This window comes from Callorhinus ursinus, unplaced genomic scaffold, assembly GCF_003265705.2.
Source record: "Callorhinus ursinus isolate GAN/ISIS: 27379988/994484 unplaced genomic scaffold, GSC_fseal_2.0 scaffold46, whole genome shotgun sequence".
Classification (NCBI taxonomy): Eukaryota; Metazoa; Chordata; class Mammalia; order Carnivora; family Otariidae; genus Callorhinus; species Callorhinus ursinus.
This window is the reverse complement of record NW_027397108.1, coordinates 2,647,799-2,669,085: the sequence shown is the minus strand read 5'-3', so window position 1 is coordinate 2,669,085 and position 21,287 is coordinate 2,647,799. Positions and strand designations below refer to the sequence as shown.

The 21,287-nt window shown below is 41.4% G+C and overlaps 1 protein-coding gene and 1 non-coding gene across 4 annotated transcripts in view; both read right to left on the bottom strand.

Moving 5' to 3' along the window:
* The window catches only part of WWOX (WW domain containing oxidoreductase), a 925,392-nt gene that overhangs the window by 637,228 nt on the left and 266,877 nt on the right, over positions 1–21,287 (bottom strand). For 2 of the 3 annotated variants that reach the window (XM_025860465.2, XM_073882320.1), the window contains exons 7-8: positions 18,899–19,084; positions 11,740–12,004 (exon numbers count right to left, since the gene is read on the bottom strand). In XM_025860465.2, coding sequence (XP_025716250.1) covers positions 11,740–12,004; positions 18,899–19,084 — 451 coding nt within the window. The remainder of the gene's footprint in view (positions 1–11,739; positions 12,005–18,898; positions 19,085–21,287) is intronic. The other variant, XM_073882321.1, reaches the window with a different exon arrangement.
* LOC112814846 (U6 spliceosomal RNA) lies at positions 6,353–6,458 on the bottom strand. The gene has a single exon (XR_003205885.1). It is a non-coding gene; the product is annotated as a U6 spliceosomal RNA (small nuclear RNA).

Genomic DNA, 21,287 nt, shown 5'->3' with positions numbered 1-21,287 from the left:
CTAAAAGTGCAGACCAAGATAAAGTTGCTTTTGGTCTGGTGTTATTAACAGATTTAAGGGGATATGCCTGTACTTCAACCTAAATCGCTTTATTAATTCATATTTGACCTGCTTCCAAAGTCGGATTTAAGGTGACTAAAAGAAAGAAAAAGCCTAGAATAAGGGGAACAAAATGTAGAGCTACTAAAAACCAGAGGAAGTTGACATGCTCACCATTAGCATTAATATTGTTTGACAAGGCACAAAATTGGACCAGGGCTCCAGCAATATGTTATAATTTCATTACCAAGCGGAAGATAGGATGGTAGTTCCTCAGGGGTTCTCCTTGGGATTCGGAGTGAAAGGGCACTGCTAACGTGCCAGGGCATAGCTTCACGTGTTTTACGATCAAATAATAGACAACATCCCCGACAAAAGCTTCTTGTGTAGTCTTAGACATCACCAAGACCTCAGGAAAAGCTCTTACTTCTCCCCATTTCAAAGAGAAAAAGAAGATCTGAGTTCCAGAGATGTAGTGTGATGTGCCCACGATTACAGATGTCCCTACAAGGAAGGGTGGAGCCCGGGAGCCTGGTGTCTCCGACATCAAAGCCCAGGCACAGCCTCTGTGCTAACATCATGCGACACTCTTCTTCCACAAAATAGATGAACTCGCTCTTCTCGGTTCCTACCCACCCTGTACCGTTGGTGGTGGACGGTGGGAAACAGAGGCATGGACACATAAAAGGTACTTAGAACCGGTGAGTCCTGATAAATGTGAATTGTGGTTTTTGTTGTTATTGGGCTTTGTCCTCTAGGCTCACAAACATATGCTCATTTGGAGAAAATCCACAGTGAGTCTCCCATACTGTATCGAATACATTTCAGATCTTAACTTTACAGACTAACATGGAGGCATAGCGATGGTAGACATGGCAAAGGTTAGCTTAATTTTTTTCATTTTTCATTTTATGTATTTATTTTTTTATTTGGCTTTGGATGAAAAAGGCCTCCACTATAGACTTAAATATGAATCCAATAGACCCTTGAGCCTGGCAGTGAGACAAAATGGCACTGGAAGATGCGGTATGCAAGCTTAAGGTGGAGACGAAAGCAAACTGCAACAGAGAAAAGACCCTTCCAGGTCCAGGATAAAGGAATTTGGTATGTTCCCCAACGTTTCATGCATAAGAAAGACGCCAGCTCAGTCCTAATGGTTTTAACAGAGAAAACAAAAGAAGAAATCTATATTATTTTCATGACTGGATATATTCCAGAAGCTAATTCTTCTGAAATATGTTGTATTTCTTTTTTTTTTCTTTTAAACATCTTCTTAATACCTTCTTTACAGGAAATGTGCTCAGAGTTAACGCTGAGATTTTGGCCATGCTAATTTCATTACATGGTCTTTTATGGTTATAGAGTCTACAAAGAGACAAACGACACATCGCACACACAAAAGCCAACAAGAGATTGTTATGCTCTAAGAAGGAAAAACAGACTTACTGCATTCACCTGCCCAGGAATATTAAAATATCAAAAGAAAATTTAAGTTCCCAGATTTTACAGTTGTTTTTTTTTTCTTCTAAAGAGTGAGAATACTAAGAAAACATTATGCAGGTCTCAGTAGTTGATATACAGTATTTTTTTTGGATCGGGCGAATATACTTTTTATAACTTTTCTGTGCAAGGAGGGACCTTCTAGCTCAGATTACTTGGACACTCTTACTGTTTATTCTTCCCCTTTTTGAGCAGTCAGAAGAGATTTCTCTCAGTACTTCAAATAAATAAGATATCCAGCTGAACAAACACCATATATTCCTCTGGATTACTTTGGCTTCTTAAAGAATATTTCACTTTCTTTTTTCAAAATGTAAATGATTAAAGAGACCCCATCATATGAAACTCAAAGATGAAATGTTTCCAAGTGGTGCAGATTCTATACAAGGTGGTATGTGGAGAAACAAAAGCCTCAGCTCAGTAAAAAACCTTGATATTTCATAGGGGAAATTAGAATATTACTAAACAAGATACTTATACATTTTAAAGGAGAGGTTTTAGAACATGAACACATTCAGAATCACTGTGTTCAACATTCAAAATCAATCTCTACAAGATTTTCTGAAAACAGCAAAATAGAAGCGTTTGTTTTCCCTTTACATTCCTACTTAAAAAAAAACCCAAAACCAAAATAAGAAATCGTGAAGACTATACATAGTCTGGAATAAGAATAATATTCTACGTGGGCTTTGAAATGATATCACTGAGCCTCTCTAGCTTTATGGCTTAAAAAAAAAGTCCCGGGTCTCTGGCCAATTTTCGAAACTTGAATCAAAACTCAGCAATACATGTTTCTTTAGAAAGAAAATTTGGGTCATCGATTAACATGGCCCCCTCCACTAAAGCAACAAGAAAATAAATATTTGACTTTAGGAAACATAATCCACACGTTTCTTTATTCTTCTCATAAGCTTTCTTATTAAAGGTCTAAATCTTATCTCCCATCATGAGGCAGAAATGCATAAATACAGAAAAAACAAAATGGGTGCATCTGATACCTCTCCGAGGCCCAGAAAGAGGGAAGAAGACAAGAACACAGAAAGAACGCAAACAGGAGAGCAGCAAGGCAAACATCAACGCGTCAGGGGCACATGCTATGGCATGAGGCCAAGAAATATCAAAGCCTGTGAGTAAATCTGCCACCATATAAGCCTACCAAAAGGCAATGGAAAAACCCAACGAAACTGAACTTGTCAAGTGTCTCCTGCCTCCCAGTCTCTGTACCGCTGTGAAATCCTCCCCCTGTGAATGTGGGTCACACCCAGTGACTTGCTTCTAACAAACAGAAGGGGCAAAAGTAGCAAGATGTCACTTCTGTGGTGAGGCTGCAAAGGGCCATCACTTCATCTTGCTGGTAGACCATTTCCTCCCTGCCTTCCACACTCTGATAAAGCAAGTGCCATGCTAGGGAGTCCCGTGTGGCAGGGGACTGAGAGAGAAGCCTCTAGCTAACTGCCAGAGAGGAACCCAAGTGTCCAATCTACTAGGCCACAGGGAGCTGAATCCTGCCAATAAGCACGTGACCTTGGAAGTGGACCCTCCTCCAGCTGAGCCTTCAGATGCTTACAGCCCGGCTCACACTGTGAGTGCAGCCTGGGAGCTGACCCAGCAGCAGAGGACCCAGTGAAGCCCACGCCCGGGGTTCTAGACCTACAGAAACTGGAATGTAAGTAGAGGGGGTGTATATTTATAAAAGGGCATAGGCTGAAATGGGTGCTTGTGAGAAAAAAAAGAAATTCTATACGTTAGGTCAGATTACACCCTGATTTAAACCTCAGATCCCTTCATTCTGCTTCCCTCCACTATGGCAAGTCTAGACGGGTCTGCATTTTTGATGGCCTCGCCTCAGGCTCATGACCATTAACTGAGATGCAGTTGGCTTTATTGCAAGTTTGGACCTTTGGGGTCTTCTGAGCCAGTCATTCCCAAGTGCAGGCCCAGCACTTTCAACAACAACACAACAGCGACACTGTCATGAGTTTTCCAGAAGTTGAATATATTCCACAGTTGGGTCCTGTTTACAGTTTTTGGCATTAAAATACCCATTCCTTAAAAGTCAGTGATGATAGTCGATGGTGGTGGGTTTGTTTTTCATGGTTTCAGAATTAAAAGTATGAATCTACGTTAGTATCCCTTTCTTATTTCCTTCTGAATTATACTGCTCTCCAAAATCCATAACCCACAGGACCACTAATTTGGTCAACTGACTCACTTTACAGATAACAAAACTGAGGCCCAGAGAGGGTAAACGACTTGCTCAGAGACACACAACTGTTTGATTACACCAAACCCTAAAATTATATTGAGACAAGAGATAGAGGTGCAAACGCAGGAGCCTAGAGCCCGGCACTTAGTAAGTCTCCACATCATATGAAAACTTCCACTCATTTTCAATGCGCTGGTTTCTTACAGTTACCAGAAGGGGGAGGGGTGGGTGTGGGTTTCAGTTTCTGAGCAAGCCAGCACACCAGATTGGAGCTGTCTTTATTGCTGCTGAACACACACATTACTGTCCACCTCACAAGGAACCATTAGCGCGTCCGGTGAGCTATACAAATGTCACTATCCGTAGAAAACACTAGTGCAGCACCACCGTCCCAGGGCAACGCAAGCCCCCGGCATCTGTCTCCTCATGCTGGCCTCCGATGCCCACGCTGCGCTCCAGCCAGAAACCACTGGAAAGCAGCATGAAATTGGAGAAAAGGAAACCGAGAGGGGAGGATCAAAGGCAGCACCAAGGACTTAAAAGCAATAAAAGAGCTAGTGAGGGAGTGGGGACCAGTCCGCGCGTTACCAAAACACTGGCAGGGGTGCAGGAGAAAGGAAGGGGAAGAAGATAAAACTAGGGGAATTTCAAATCTTGGCTCAATGTTCATTAAATAATTTGTCACATATATTAAGGCCAGATAGTCACTTTTTCCCCTCTCGGGTGCTCATTCAGGAACAAAGGCTTAACCAGACTGAAAACGCTGAAAAGCGAGGCAGAGAAAATGCCATGATGAGAGGCTACAGCCTCACAGAGCCAAGAGTATTTCCCTTCCCTTTGTCTTTAACAAGAAAGGGCCCATCTTCCCTCAAAGCTAAGGTGTGGCTTCAAAGAGGCAGCTGGTGGGGTAGAGGGAGGGCGCCTGGCTGGCTCAGTCTATCCAGCATCCAACTCTTGATTTGGGCTCAGGTCACGATCCTGGGGTTGTGGGATCGAGCCCCGTCTCGAGTCCTGAGTCGGACTGTGCACTCAGTGCAGAGTCTGCTTGAGATTCTCTCTCTCCTCCCTCTGCGCCTCCCCCCACCCCACTCGCATGCTCCCTCTCTCAAATAAATCAATAAAATTTTCAGAAAAATAATCAAATCAGTAAATGTTAGCTTAAAAAAAAAAACAAACAAACAAACACAGGCAACCAGGAGGGCCTGCGCTGTGCCCCATGGAAACCCGTCAAGTCCTAGCTGCCATTCTGCATGTTACTTGGGCTGGGGTGTGGTATTTCTGTGCTCAGTGGTGGCAGGGGCTCATGAGACCTTGGGTCACCGAAGGGTGGGTATCGACTCCTTGGGAAGAGAAACAAACTCTTGCTGGCCAGAAAACATCATGATGACAGCAGCGACAAAAACAACCACAGTAATAAATATTTATTGAGCATCTAGCGTGTTCTCCAGGCTATACAGTCATGATCTTTATTTCTCAACATGTGTCAGTAATAAAAGTAATACCAGTTAATGTTTGTTGAGCATTGAGCACATTCTAGATGCTGTGCATTCCTCAGCTCCTTCAATTCTGCACACAAGCCCGTGAGATAGGTATAACATCCCAGTATTACACATGAATATTAATCAGGTTATGAAATGTGCCCAAGAGGTAGTGTGGGATGGAGCCTGTCCTGTCTTCCCTAAGCCTCTTGGTTCTCCCTCTACACTTTCCCTCCATACACACCCTCCTGGCAGATCCCTTAACCAGCACTTACCTGGGAGTTGGGGGGGGTGCTGGGTTCTGGTCCCGGCTCCCCTATGTACTAGCTGTGGGGCATCAGCCAGGCCCTGTCTCATCTGCTTCCTTATCTGCACATTCTGAACTGCAGTGCCCTGCCCACCTCAGACAGACTAAAGATAAGGGATGCCCTAATGGCTGTCATTCATTAAGCACCTAATCGTCTTCCATTTATTCATTTACAAATATTTACTGAGCATTTACTTTATGGACCAGGGATACAGTAATGTGAATGCAAAAAGAGCACTTTCAAGAGTGGGAGAGAAAAGCATTAAATACAAAACCACAAAAATTATTTTTTCTAAACTGCATTTGTATTCAGTATTATGGAGGAGAAATTCTGGGGTTCCTTCCTTCGTTCACTCAGCACGTATTTATGGAGTGCTATTACAGTACTATGAACGCCAGCTCTTAGGAGAGCACATAAAGGGGGATCTTGACCAGATCTTGATCTGAGGCTTCCGTGGGGTGTGATATTTGGAATGGGTTTTAAAGGATGAGCAGAAAGTAACTAAAAGTGCAGGAAAAGGAGGGTTTTAGACTAAAGGACAGTATGCTTCAACAACCTGGAGAAGGAAGGAGAGTGGGGCTTCAAGTAGCTTGAGGTGAAGCTGGTTGCACAGAAGGGGACCAGACAAGACCAGGCGCCTTCCACTCAATTCTAACTTGCTTTCACAGTGACCCCATAAAATAGTCTCCATCATTTGGTCTTCTGTATCACTAATTCTCTCTTCTGCCTGATTTGTCCTAGCAGTTAGAGCCTCCGTTTTTTCTTGCACCTCATTAACAGCCTTTTTGATTTCGACTTGGTTAGATTTTATTTCTCCAGAAAAGAATATGGAATGCTTTATGAATTTGCATGTCATCCTTGCACAGGGGCCATGCTAATCTTCTTTATATCGTTCCAACTTATTATATGTGCTGCCGAAGCAAGCACATGACCCCATAAAATAGACAGCATTTCCACTTGACAGATGAGGGAACTATATGCACACTTATTCAACAGAGCCTGCTCAAAAGCCATTATCCCACCTTTTTTTCTTGCCACCAGATCTCAACTCCCACCCCAGAGATACAAAATGCCAAAAAATGCACTTTCCCAGCCTCCTTTGCACCTAGGATATGGACAAGGGACTCAATCCCAGCCAGTGGGAGCTGAAGGAAAGTCTGCTACAGTGGACGGTTCTGAGACAGAATGTTCTCTTCCTTGATAAAGAAGAGAGATGTGCAAAGAGGGGGTTCCATCCCTCCCATTCTAACTTCAGACCTCATCACAGAAGATGCAATGGTTGGAGCTACTGCAGCCATCTTATAAGCATGAGGGAAAAGCCAAGACAATCACAAAGGAGCTGCCTATGCAGTAGCCAAACACAGCCCTGGCAGCCTCTGGATTTCTGGATATATGAGAAAAACAAAACACTATTATTCCAAACACTTTTAACTGGGTGTTCATAACCCACAGCACAAAACATGAAAACTGACGTAGAATATAAGCCTCAAAGAGACCGAAGCATTTCAAACTTATATAATGAAAACAGGTGGAAACGTTGCGTTTTGAATACAGGCCTAATGATTCTAAATCCTTTGTTCTTTTTCACTCTGCCATATCCCTTGGACTCTGAATTGAGCAAACACTGTTAATTTTAAAGATCTGGACAGAATCAGAGGTGACTAATAAAACCAATGCCAATGATAATCCTGGGAAGTAAGAAGAATGTGTGAGGTCGCAGGGATGTGACCTCAGCAGAAAGAGCACGGCCTCTAGGTCCTTCTGTGGGGTTCTGCAGGAAAGGTCAAGTGTGGCCTGACCACAGTGGGGTCTCAGGAGTCTAGTTTTGTGACATATCTGGACTGGCCAGAGCAAGGCAGCAAGAGAATTCAACCCTCACTCAGGAGTCCCAAAATATTTAGATTAGTGAAGAATATGCTGAAATTTCTACAGTGAAAACTGTATCTCCTCCTCCCAACACAGAAAAAGGCCCCTGCATTTTACTCCAGTGCACCAGTAAAGATTTGAACGGGGTTTTGTCCTTGATCGTATCTAGAGTGTAGTCAGCTGCAGGTATTTAAAGGGGATGGGGGGAAGTATTTTTCTAAAACACTAATTTAAAGAACAAATCAACATCTATTATCTCCTTCATTATGTTTTAAATTATACAACTATAAATCACCCTGCAGCAGGTTATTCAAGGGCAGAATTACTCAGCTTGGCTTTCGCGAAGGTTAAAAGAATGACATCTTGTGCTTTTTCTAGTTATAATTTATAACTTTGCAACAAAACCAGCGTTGCAGGTCCATCCATTAGCGGGGTAGATGCACATCTGTTAAAACTCAGCACAATCACTGGCTTTACACGACCACAGGAAACATAACTCAATCATTCCAGAAGTTCTACAAACTCATTTTTTAACGTAAAATGATTTGAAAACGCCGTTCCCTAAAACATCTGCTAAGCTCTTGCTACCCTAACACATGATATTCTTTCTACTGTTACCTGCCAACATAAATATTTGGTTGCACAAAACACCCTAAGAGGCCACGTGACAACGTTCAGCTTCAAACTTACATACCGATCTGCAAAGGGCTGGCTTGGACCTAGGAACGCGAGCTCAGATGCTGTTTACCAGAAATGAAAGTTTATTGGGGGTGCGGGGTAAGAAGACTGAGGGTTAAGTTCAGGAAGGTACTTCCAAACATTTTAAAGAGAAAACCTCAGTGCACAAGGAGAGATCTACAGGACAGAGGTGCTGTGGTGATCTGAACAAGTGCACTCAGGAGGAGCCCCTGAAGGGTCTATGATATGGGCAAGTCCTTTGTGCTTTTTAACTACAAAAGGAGGGTAATGGTTCTAACATTGCAGAGCCATTGTGAGGAATCAGTGAAGACACACATGCCGAGGCATAAAGCATCACGATGTCTGGCCTAAAGTGCCAAGTCGCATCCTACCTGGGAGTATGGCAGGAATCTAAAGTGTTGCCATGTGTTGACACATGGTAACAATCACCAACAGCCAAAATTACCCCTGAACATCTTTCCTATCACTGGGTCCGGTTTTGTGAATTATGTCACTTGGAGAAAAACCTATATATGCATACTTTATATATACTTACAATGTATATTCATACATACATACATACACAAAATACAACTTTAGAGTATTTTAACGGCATAAAAGAAAGCTAGAAAGACAGGAAAATACACATGATGGATGTGACTTCATTATCAGAAAGCTCCCATCAAACTTTAGTTTCCTTTAAGATGTTTCAAAACCAGTGAAAGAATCCTGTATATTTTTTAAACAATATTTAAAAACACCCTTATTCCCGGGGCATCTGGCTGGCTTAGTAGGTACAGTGTGACTCTTGATCTCTGGGTTGTAAGTTCAAGCCCCGCACTGGGCATAAAGCTTTCTTAAAAAAAAATCCTATTCCCATTTGTATGTATTATTTTTATTTTTACAAAAATTGGTGGGAAGGGAGACAAACGTTTCCCTCACAGACTCCTCATCCACCTGTCCTGACCTCCAGACCTCAAGGGGACAAGGTGCCAAAGACACAGATTTACCAGTAGGGGTCGCTGTGCTAAGATTAATCCCTATGAGTTTCTCATTAGTGATTATTATACTGCAGGCAGCCAAAATGGAAAAATTAATTAATTTCAAAGTGATAATGCATTTACAGCAACAATTAGAAATGTATAACTGTAAAAGGGCAACATTTAAAAGACAGATTACATTTAATAAAGTTGCACAAGAACATCCAATTGTAAAATTACTGATCTGCAACAATATTCCTTAAAGAGGTACTTAAAATAGCCTGACTCCATGAAGGGTGACCTAATTAGTGTAACTAAAATCACCGTAGTCACAGCAAGTCACAGCAAATAAAACAGGGACATTGATATTAGAATACCATTGTTTAATACTTCAGGGAGCCAGCTCGGGTGGAGAAGCAAAGGCAGAGCCTCCAAGCACAAGGCTGGGCTGTGCTTCTTGATTCCTTGACCTTGTGCAATGGGACGTGTACTCCAGCTACACTTGTGTCAAGGGAAACACTTCTGCTGTGCAACACGGACAGAGCTGTGAAGCACAGACAGCCAAGTGGTGATGAGGGTACTGCATCCAGGCGAAGCTTCTTCAGGAGCATTTAGGATCCCAACTTTCACAGGGGGTGAGAATGGGATGCAACTATATGGCTTATGTTCAAAAAATAATTGGTGTTAAAAAGGTAGGAGTGTACTCTGAGTCCACAAAACAAATGTCTTATCCTGACAGAAACAGTGTCAAGCCACGTAGAAAAGGATAAAACACCAGAGCGACTTTTCCAGTAAGCCCAGTCTGCCCCGCCAGTGACACGGACCCACCCCGCAGTTTACAGTCATGCTGATGCCTCTCCCACATGCGCAGAGTCCGAAATGTTTATGAACAAGAAGTGATTGGCTATGAATTTGACAAGTGAGTTTCCATTCCGCCTCTTTATAAACCAAGTCATACAACTCTGATGGCTAAGAATACCCCCAAATACCTAAGTATATAAAGATACTATTAGAGAGAAATTTCCTAAAATCTAAACCTATATACACATTTCACAGTCTTCATATTTTATATGCTTATCTAAAAAAGTACATTTGTGGCAGATAAAAGATGCTGTTTTTCAGTTACCTGGGGACAAGAACAGTGAAAGTTCATTCTACTATGGCTTCCTGGAGAACCAGAAATACATGCTCAAGACCAGGCTCTCTTCATCTGGACACCCTTCCTACTTTGCTGATAACTTTCTCTTTGGACCTCTGGGGACAGAGACAGAGGTCCACCCAAACACCACCACCAGCCTCCCGGTTTACATACTCCTTTAGTTCTGTGACCCTTGTATGCAACACAAACAATGACATTTTGGAGAATAGTCCTCTCCAAAGGTAATGTAACAACAAAAAATAACAACCATCCTAACAGGAATACTGCACACCTACTACACGCACACACCATGTTGGGTACGTTATTTAACTGTGCTTTCCAATCTGGAAGCCGTTAGGTACGTGTAGCTATTTAAGTCTAAATTAATTATAAATCTAAATTAATTAAAGTAAAATCAAATTAAAAATTCAGTTTCTTACCTGTATTTTAGCCACTTTTCAAGGTCTCCACAGCCACATATGGCAGGTGGCCACCATGCTGGATAGTCAGATTAAAATCATGACAGAAATTCTATACCCATTATTATAAATGTCATATCTGTTATGGTCAAACCCCACACCAAGCCCTATTGCCATCTTAGTTGTGAGGAATCAGGCTACGACTGGTTAAATGCCTTACCCACCACAGTAAGTGGGAAGGGCCACTGGTGGAGACAAACTGTATTCAGAGGCCATGGGATCATTTCCCTAAGATAATGAGTTCACCTCATGATACTCATAAAGGCCAAAATGTGTCTGGGCCTTTCTGAGGATTAGATGTTAAGTCATCTAACTAGAACAGTAGTAGTATGCACTAATTCTGGGTGTCTTTAAAGGCCTCTGGTTTAGAAAAATACCATACCAAATATAGTGTAAAATGTGCATTGTTCATTTAAAAGACTTTCTATTAAAATGTTTTCATGGAAGAAGTCTCTAGATATGGTTGTTATACAACCATCAAAAATGTAAAAACTTTCTATTTATCTTTGTAAATATTTCCAAATCTAACCACAGAAATGTGTTTCATCCAAAAGGACTCACCTTGGGGAGGTAAAGAATAAAATGCACTTCTAACCAATGAAAGCTTCTCAAGGTGAAGTTTACACTTGTTAAAGAATTTAGAACATCAAATACAGATTCTCAGTGAAAACAAAGGAATCACTTCTGCTAATTCAGTGGTCACAAATCCATGTTTTTCACCTACTGACCCAAAACACCATTATCAAATACTATGCTTTCTGCATAATAGCAATAAAACAATTGCATCAAAATAAAGAGAACCATTTCCATCAAGACTTATCCATCCTTAACAAAACACCTGAAAACCGTATCGACTATCCAGCCCTCCAAGACGCCTTTAGAGAAACAGATGCCATATAAGTCAACTGAAGTGCGATCGAGAGCCCTTTCTGATGGCTCTGATGGGCCTGAGGATGTCACCGTCAAGACCAGACTTAACACTACAAGAGGCGAGAAGCTGAAGAAAATGCGTGTGTCCATAAAGAGCGCACTTACGGTGTTTGCGATGATAGAAGCCGTTCACTTACCATGGACTTGGTGAAAGGCCGGGCCAAGGTAAACAGCAGTGTATACACCCACCAGTTGCGATGAATGGAGGAGTACATCATGTTTCCAGGATGCACAGCGTTGGACGTGACCCCACGGGGGGACAGGCGGCGATGGAGCTCGTTGGAGAAGAGAATGTTGCAGAGCTTGGACCGGTTGTAAGCCAGCATGGCCCAATAGTCATTTTTAGAAGGAGAAAGGCAGCTGAAGTCCAGTTTTCCCGAGGAATCATTAATATCTGTGAATCTAAAAAAAAAAAAAAAAGAAGAAGAAGAAAGAAATATGACATGAAGCAGCCAATCTCTGACTTCTGATACTAGCTTTTTTTTTTAATTAGAAATCTGAGGAAACCAGAGACAACTGAGAACACAATTGTGCAAACGTAGAAACAGTGTCCCTTAAAAACTAACAATAGTGATTTAACATGATAAACCAAGTGGGTCCAAAGACAGAGTAAATAAAGGCCCAAACTCAGAAATGGGGCAATCATAACATGCTAAACTCCCATACCCTCCCCCCACCCCCGCGCCCTGCCACCCAACATGGATTTTTCAAAACCTTCAACAGGAAGTTCAAGGATAATTAAATTAAATTGGAAAAGCATCTTAAATAAAGGGCTGCTGCTTTTGGAAGCAGAAAGATACCACATTCCTAACCTCTGACGGGGCTTTCCTGGGTTGTTCTAGCCAATACATGAGTCCTGTATATTTTCATTCGAGCATCCAAGTAAATATAGATGAGTCTTGCTGCCCCCAAGACTCTTTTTCAGATTAAAAATTAATGATTATAAAGGGGTTATAACCTTGGTGAGGTGCCATCAATAGTCTTATACGTTTAAAAGATAAATGTAAACAAAGCCAAAATGAGTTCTGGCAGAGTCTACTGTTTTTAAGTATACCCATGGCATGGATACACACAAATCAAAGTAAGTAGTTGGTGTTTTATAATTGGGTCTGACGGAGTCATTAAACACCAGCTGTTTAGTTCTTTCCTTTTTTTCCTTTTCTTTCTCTCTCTTTCTCTCTCATCCTCTCTCCCTCTCTCTTAAGTAACAAAGTAGTGACTGCCCTAAAAGAAAAAAAAATTGTAACAAAAAGAATTTTCTAGATGATGGTCTCAGCCTTGTTAGGGACCCCTCATAGTTTCCTTCACTAAATTAACTCTGGGCATTTGCACGAAGTAATAAGGAAACATAAGGAGAGTACTCTGGGTAACTGCTGTGGAAACAGAACCAAAAGGTAAAATGAAAATTATGGAATAATCTGGTTGTTCCTTAATATGAGTTCAGGTTGAGCTATGACCAAGGAAAAGCATCACAGAGACAGATGAAATTCATGTTTTAATGGAAATTAAACCTCCCTTCTGCAAGACTCAGTCAGTGACATCCAATTTCTGGTGTTAAATGACATTGCTGCTCTGAAGTCATCAACAAAGACGATGGCCAGAAATGTTATCACGAATATGGCAACAAGACCTTGAAACTAATTGTTGGCTGCCTGTTTCCAACTCCCCAAACCACAGGAAGGACCCAGACTTCTGAGCTTAATCATCCAAAGTAGTGGAACTTAGCGGGAAATTTAAAAATTTATGGGAGCCTTTTTCTGGTGGTTATAATGATTGTCGGCGGGGGCCGGTAATGGTAGATGTCCTGCAATGCAGACGGAGTCTGCTCAGTGAAGATTGGCCCACTGGACATTCACGCAGATGAAAAGCCTGTGTATAATTAGCTGATCCTAGAGCCTGGCTGTGTTGTACATATATGCATAGTTTTAACATCCACTGCATTTCCAAGAATGTAGTATAACAACCATGCAAATGAAGAATGAACGCACTTTCTGATTCCGTGGGTTTTGGGGGGAGGTGAGGCTTGATTCCATGCTAGTAGTATTTGAGTCTTCAATGTCACACACCTGTTAACAGTCTGCATTTGTGAGTATCCCAATGCAGGTGATTTTTGCATGGACACACACATCTAATAACTTACCTTTCCTGTAGTCCTGCTCAAGCAAGAAATATGCTATTTTGCTTCACATTTATTTTTCTTCCCATTACAGTTAAGCTAGCATATTGAATTAAAATATATTTATGCAGGGATGTTATATTATTTTTGAACTTTATTTCCAAGTAGTAATAAGGTATAACAAAATGAGACTGCTGAGAACCCAATGATCCAATATATGGGTGATGTCTTAGAAATTCTACCTACTCTAAGTAGAAAGTAGCATCAAGGATCTAGGCAGCATCTAAATGGTACGGGATAAAAATAACATCCTGCTCTCATTCTCCACTCTTCTTCCATCAACTTTGCTGGAAACCATTCTTGGCATATTTGTTTAGCCCAGCCCAGCTTGAGTGCCATTTCTTCCCGGCAACTCTCCCCAACTGCTTATTCCCACAATTTCTTGTGTGGCAATGGGGGACAAATTGAAAGAAGCCATGCAAGCAACCTCTTCGACCTCAGCCGCAGCAACTTCTTCCTAGAAACATCACCAAAGGCAAGGGAAGCAAGGGCAAAATGAACTATTGGGACCTCATCAAGATAAACAGCTTTTGCACAGCAAAAGAAACAGTCCACAAAACCAAAAGACAACCGACAGAATGGGAGAAGATATTTGCGAATGACATATCAGATAAAGGGCTAGTATCCAAAATCTATAAAGAACTTATCAAACTCAACACCCAAAGAACAAATAATCCAATCAAGAAATGGGCAGAAGACATGAACAGACATTTTTCCAAAGAAGACATCCAAATGGCCAACAGACACATGAAAAAGTGCTCAACATCGCTCAGCATCAGGGAAATCCAAATCAAAACCTCAGTGAGATATCACCTCACACCAGTCAGAATGGCTAGAATTAACAAGTCAGGAAACGACAGATGTTGGCGGGGATGCGGAGAAAGGGGAACCCTCCTACACTGTTGGTGGGAATGCAAGCTGGTGCAGCCACTCTGGAAAACAGTATGGAGGTTCCTCAAACAGTTGAAAATAGAGCTACCATACGATCCAGCAATTGCACTACTGGGTATTTACCCCAAAGATACAAATGTAGGGACCCGAAGGGGTTTGTGCACCCCGATGTTTACAGCAGCAATGTCCACAATAGCCAAACTGTGGAAAGAGCCAAGATGTCCAACGACAGATGAATGGATAAAGAAGCTGTGGTATATATAAAAAATGGAATATTATGCAGCCATCAAAAGGAATAAAATCTTGCCATTTGCAACAATGTGGATGGAACTGGAGGGTATGATGCTGAGAGAAAAAAGTCAATCAGAGAAAGACATGTATCATATGATCTCACTGATATGACAAATTCTTAATCTCAGGAAACAAACTGAGGGTTGCTGGAGTGGTGGGGGGTGGGAGGGATGCAGCGGCTGGGGGATAGACATTGGGGAGGGTATGTGCTATGGTGAGCGCTGTGAATTGTGCAAGACTGTTGAATCACAGATCTGTACTTCTGAAACAAATAATGCAATATATGTTAAGAAAAAAAAAAGAAGAAGATACCAGGAGGGGAAGAATGAAGGGGGGAAACTGGAGGGGGAGACGAACCATGAGAGACGATGGACTCTGAAAAACAAACTGAGGGTTCTAGAGGGGAGGGGGTGGGGGGATGGGTTAGCCTGGTGATGGGTATTAAAGAGGGCACGTTCTGCATGGAGCACTGGGTGTTATACGCAAACAATGAATCATGGAACACTACATCAAAAACTAATGATGTAATGTATGGTGGTTAACATAATAATAAAAAAAAGAAAAAAGCCATGCAAAGCAGATGGAAAGACATGTTTCCATGGAAATTAGGTACCCACTCGTCAGGACCCAGGCCACGATGTCCCTAGTGTTCAATGACCCCACACCGCCCCCACCCCAACATCAGTAACAAAGCAAATCATGCCATCTTTGCCTTTTATCTGTACAGTGTGCCTCTGTCCTTACCACACCAGACTGCAAGCCATTTATTCACCTGCTTCCAACTCTGGACTGTGAATTTCTAGAAGGTGGACAGTAAGCTCCTTGCATATTGCCCACCACAGTGCCTGACACAGAACAGAGACTAAATACAGGATTAGAGAATTAAAGTTTGGTCGTGGGTTCGGAATTCCAAACTAAGCCAAGTTTCCCTTATTACAAAAAGCTTTGTTTTGAGCCTTGTTCCAAAGGCAGAATTTAGCACAAGCTTCAGGTCCTCTAGGTTCTTCATCAATATGTCTGTGGCTAAAGTTTAGAATGAATTCCCTGCTTTGGTTTTTAAGGACAACACAGAAGTATCTCATGACGGGGAACACCGGGGAAGTTAAGAGGGAGAAAGGAAATCATTCCTAGTCCTTAATCTAGAAATAAGGTGAAACACACACACACACACACACACACACACACACACACACACAAACACCCCATGATGAGAAATTAGATGGAACCCAGTTGAAGTAAGTTCTCAGGATGGAGAAGCACAGCTACTATAAGGCAGGCCCGCCCTGTGCAAGCAGCCCCCCTCCATAAGCGGACCCGTGACTTCCTGCCCTGCTGATCTCCTGAGCAGCAGACCCATTTTTAAGGTCTGATTAGCTTGTATTGACAGTCCTCTGGGAAACGAGAAGGGTGGGCAAGCTTTCTGATTCCTCTGAACCAGGGCAGGCTTCCTGAAAAACGACCATGTTCACCTCTCAGCTCAAGAGGCAGTAAAACAACTCTTCAAAGGCTGCTTACCCTATTTTCAAGTTGAAAAATTGACAAAGCCACACAATAATGTCTTAATAGAATTATCCTCTTACCAATACAGTAAAACGTGAACATTTGCTCTCTGGACATTAACATTTGCTATTTGTGAGGACCTGTATCTTATATTTCTATATATACTGCTCCTTTATTTTTTTTAACCAAGGATTTTTAAATTACCAAACAAAAATAATTAGGCTGGATTCTATGTAGACAAAAGCTAGTATGTTCAAAGAATAAGACTGAATTTGCGTCAGAAGCTGTACGTGCGTGTGCGTGTGTGTGTGTGTGTGTGTGTGTGTGTGTGTGTGTGTGTAGCAACTTGGCACTCAACACAGCTGCAGCCATTCAGAGTTGTACAGCCAGCCCTCCGCTCTTTTCATTCTATTTTAACTGTTGTCTGAAAATTTTTCACAGCAAGGAAGTAGAGTTCTCATTTTAATATGATGTATTTTGGGTATGCAGAAACTCCATTCACTTGCTCAGAATCCAGATAAGTAACTAAAATACAATGAAGACACGGGAAGGCTAATAAATATTTTGCCTGGGGGCAGTCTGGTATAATATTTTTCTGCAAACATAGGACTTTATTTTTCCCCTAACAGGGGGTCTTGACTCCAGCGAAAAGATTCTGCCAAGGTTTATGGAGGTAATTAGATATCAACACTTCCCTTTTACAACATGGTTTAGGGCTCTGGGTCCTTGAACAGTGAGCAAGTGTTTTCCCAGGACTGTGCACCCAGTACTCACACTGTTGTTTCGGGCACCGCAGGAGGGCAACACAAGGGTCATAAACAAACCAGCTGGGGGAATTAGCATTTTGTAAAAATAACCCCTAACAGGTGCCAAGGATGACCAGAAAAACCAGTGCCAATCAGCAGACAGGAGTGGGCCTGATAAGACATTTCAGGAAGTCCTTGTCTGTAAACAAAATGGGTCTAATTCAGGAGACCAAGGCCATTCCTTCCAATTCGTCTGTTCCATGAAATTAAGATTCAGATCTCCAAGGTAGGCTCAAATTAGGCGGCAGTTAAGAAGAGAACAAAGACGTCACATGAAATACCATCTGAGATACAGATTTACAAAGGGAAGCAAGCAGCTGACAATTCAACATAATCTCCCATTAAATACCAACTCATTTAAACATATCCCGTGGTGCCCTCCACATCTGGCAAACGATCGCGGCTGGCAGATTTATTTCCGGAGCTTGCTCTCCTGTGCCGGCCTCCACAGTAGCCTCCCTCACTCCTGAGCAGGACCACTCCACTTTTTTTTTCCCCACACAAACCTGGTGTGATTTGCAAAGATAAGGATGTCCAGATTTTGTTACCACCTAATTACTAGATGTTTCATGTCTTTTAACACGGGGGAGGATTATTACGGGCATTTCCTTTCATTTCAGCCATCATAAATTTAAAATGGTAAAAGTAAATCTATCTGCAATGTGTCACTTATACCATAAGCCCCTGTGTTTGGGAGTGATAAAGGGTTCAAGCTAACCCTTGGCTGGTCTCTCTATTCCAAGTCCCAGGGGTTACATTTTATGGAAGCATGATTAAAAAAATAAGCTTCATTCTGGGTCACTAAAACATTTCAGGACTTAAGACGGAGAAGAAGGGGAAAAAAACAGACCCTTGCACATTATTTTTTTCCAGCTACTTTGCAAAGAGTGAAAGCTCCCAACCACACCAGGAAAATCTCCCTAACATGCATTAAATCTAGCCTCACCCGGGAAGTCCTTTGTCTTCTCCGACTACTTCTCTTTAGACAAATAGTTGTTTATCCAACTCCAGAAACAAATATGCTAAAAATACGATGAAATTTTCAAATGCCTTTTCAGTCAATTGGATATTCTCCTAATGGTAATAGAAGAGAAGTGCCATCTGATGTTTTAATTGAAATTTTAACCAAAAGAGGCATGGCCAGATTTCTAATATGTTCTAACTACAGTACTTTCCCTTTCTACAATTACTCAGCTAATGTCTGCATTGAATTCCCTAATTTCTCATTATAAAACAATTGGATTTCATCTCGCAGTCTTTAATTGCATTGTTTCTCCAGCTAGAATAACTGCACATTCTTCTTGGTGAGGTGTTGAAGTTGTTGAATGACAAATCGATAAAGGTCAGGCATTCAGATTTAATCAATTATTATTCCATCTCGAAGCAAAATCAATGAGGAGCTTGAAGTATAGTTGTAAAAACCATCTACATTGCTGTAGACAAAACCCCCCAAATAATCCTCCACAATCTCAAAACAAGAGAAAGACCTCGGAAAATTAAGGAAGCCAGATTGAGTGCACCCACACTTTCCAGAGGAGCATCACTGAAAAGTATTTTTGGGAAAGGGAGCCTCGGGAAGATACTGGCTGACACAAGGGGCCAGATGGAAAAAAACATCAGATGCTAACCCACCTATGGGACTCAGACGAGACCACAACTACTCGGGCAGGAGCTGAGCGGCACAGGACGTCCTGAAGGAGCTGGACAAGGTAGAAGTGCCCCAGGTGATTCACCTGGAAGGTGGTCTCCAGGCCATCTTTGGTGAGGCTCCAGGGCAGAGCAAAAGCTGCTGCATTGCACACAAGCACGTGAAGAGATCTGAAAAATAAAACATCCAACACTGTGCAGACATAAACACCAAAACCAAGAATAACCCATGTTCTGACAGGAATAATCAACTCTTCCCTGTCTTCAAGATTCATCAGTTGGAAATGGGATGTCACAGCATGAGCCATGCTGCTGGGGAAGGGCTTAGACTGTGACGAGCTGCAGGGCACCAGGAGTTCCCCAGGATACAGGACTTTCAGTGCTCAAACTGGGACCACCCTGGGCAAACTGGTCACCCTGGATGGAACCCAGATTCTAACACCTAATTTTATATGTGCATCTTAGTTTATCCAATTCTTAGCTTCTTCACCTAAAAAATCAAAATAACCCTTAAGGTATTTGTAAGAAATAAAGAGAGATATGTAAGAAATAATGTAAGAAATATGTAAGAAATAAAAGAGAATACAGGTTGTATAAAGACCAACACAGGAACCAGCATTTAATAGGTTCTAAGTAAATGGATCAAGGGGGAAACTCTCTGTTTAAAGAGACAGGCACACATTGTTTGAATATATTCCTCCCAGAGGTCAAATTATATCTACACTTTAGAAACAAGGGAGCCCAGGGATGGGTAAGTGGAGGTCTATTATAATATTTTCTCCTATTTTGAATATATTTAATTTGTTTCATAATAAAATTTTAAAAAGTAAAAGTAAGCCTTTCATGTGAATCAAAATCCTAAATCCTCATAAAGAAATGGTACTTGTGGGAAATCATCCTAAGGTGCTAACAAGAATTGTAAAAAGGCATATATTAAAGGCTATCCATAGTGTTTGTAATTACATTATAAAATCAAAATATTACAAAATAAATGAAATATAAAATTGGGAAATCATTAAATGAATCTGAATATATGCATACTATGCAGCCATTAAAATGATACATCTTTTGACCCTTAAAACATGCATGTTATAGAACAAAATATGTAATATTGTATGATCACATAACACAGAAAATATTAATGAAAGGTACACAAAAATGTGAATAATAGTTGTCTCTAGAGGTGGGTGGAACCCCAAAATGTCTTAAATTATCTTCTTTCTGAGTTTTAATTTTGATGAAATGCAAGTTGTATATATTTTTTTCTTTTGTCACTTGTGCTTTTGGGGTCCTATCTAAGAAACCACTGCCTAACACAACATCACAAGGATACACTTCTATCTTTTCTTCTAAGAGTTTTAGTTTTAGCTCCTACATTTAGATCTATGATCCACTGTAAGCTAACACAGAAGTAAGGTGAATGCAAGAGATCTAACTTCATTCTTTGGCATTCAGGTATTACAACTGTTGTAGCTTTGTTGGTTTTTTTTTTTTAAAGATATATATATATATATTTATTTATTTATTTATTCATTCATTCATTCATTCATTCATTCATTTATTTATTTATTTATTTCACAGAGAGACACAGCAAGAGAGGGAACACAAGCAGGAGGAGTGGGAGAGGGAGAAGCAGGCTTCCCGCGGAGCAGGGAGCCCAATGCGGGGCTCAATCCCAGGACCCTGGGACCATGATCTGAGCCAAAGGCAGACGCTTAACCACTGAGCCACCCAAGCACCCTAGCTTTGTTTGTTAAAAAGACTATTCTTCCCCCCATTGAATGATCTTGGCACCCTTGATGTAAATCAATTGACCAACTGAAAGAGTTTATTTTGGGACTCTCAATTCTATTCCATTATTATGGTAGTACTATAGTCTTTATTAGTAAAGTTTTGCAATAAATTTTTAAAATGGGAAGTGAGTAATTCAATGTTGTTCCTTCTCAAGCTTGGGCTGGCTAGTCAGGAGCCCTGCATGCACATATATAAAGTTTAGAGTCAGCTTTCAATTTCTGCAAAAAAGCTAACAGCAATTTTGATAAAGTTTACATTAAATTTGCAGATCGGGGTGCCTGGGTGGCTCAGTCAGATAAGCCTCTGCCTTCAGCTCAGGTCATGATCTCAGGATCATGGGACTGAGCCCTGAGGCGGGCTCCCTGCTCAGTGGGGAGTCTGCTTCTCCCTCTCCCTTTGCCCATCCCCCCCTTGTGCTTTCTCTTTCTAAAATGAATAAAACCTTTTTAAAAAAATTGCAGATTAATTTTGAGAATATGGTCTTCTTAACAATATTACGCCTCTTAATCCATGAACATGGGATGTCTTTATATCCATTTAGGTCTTCTTTAATCTCCTTCTTAAATATTATATAGCTTTC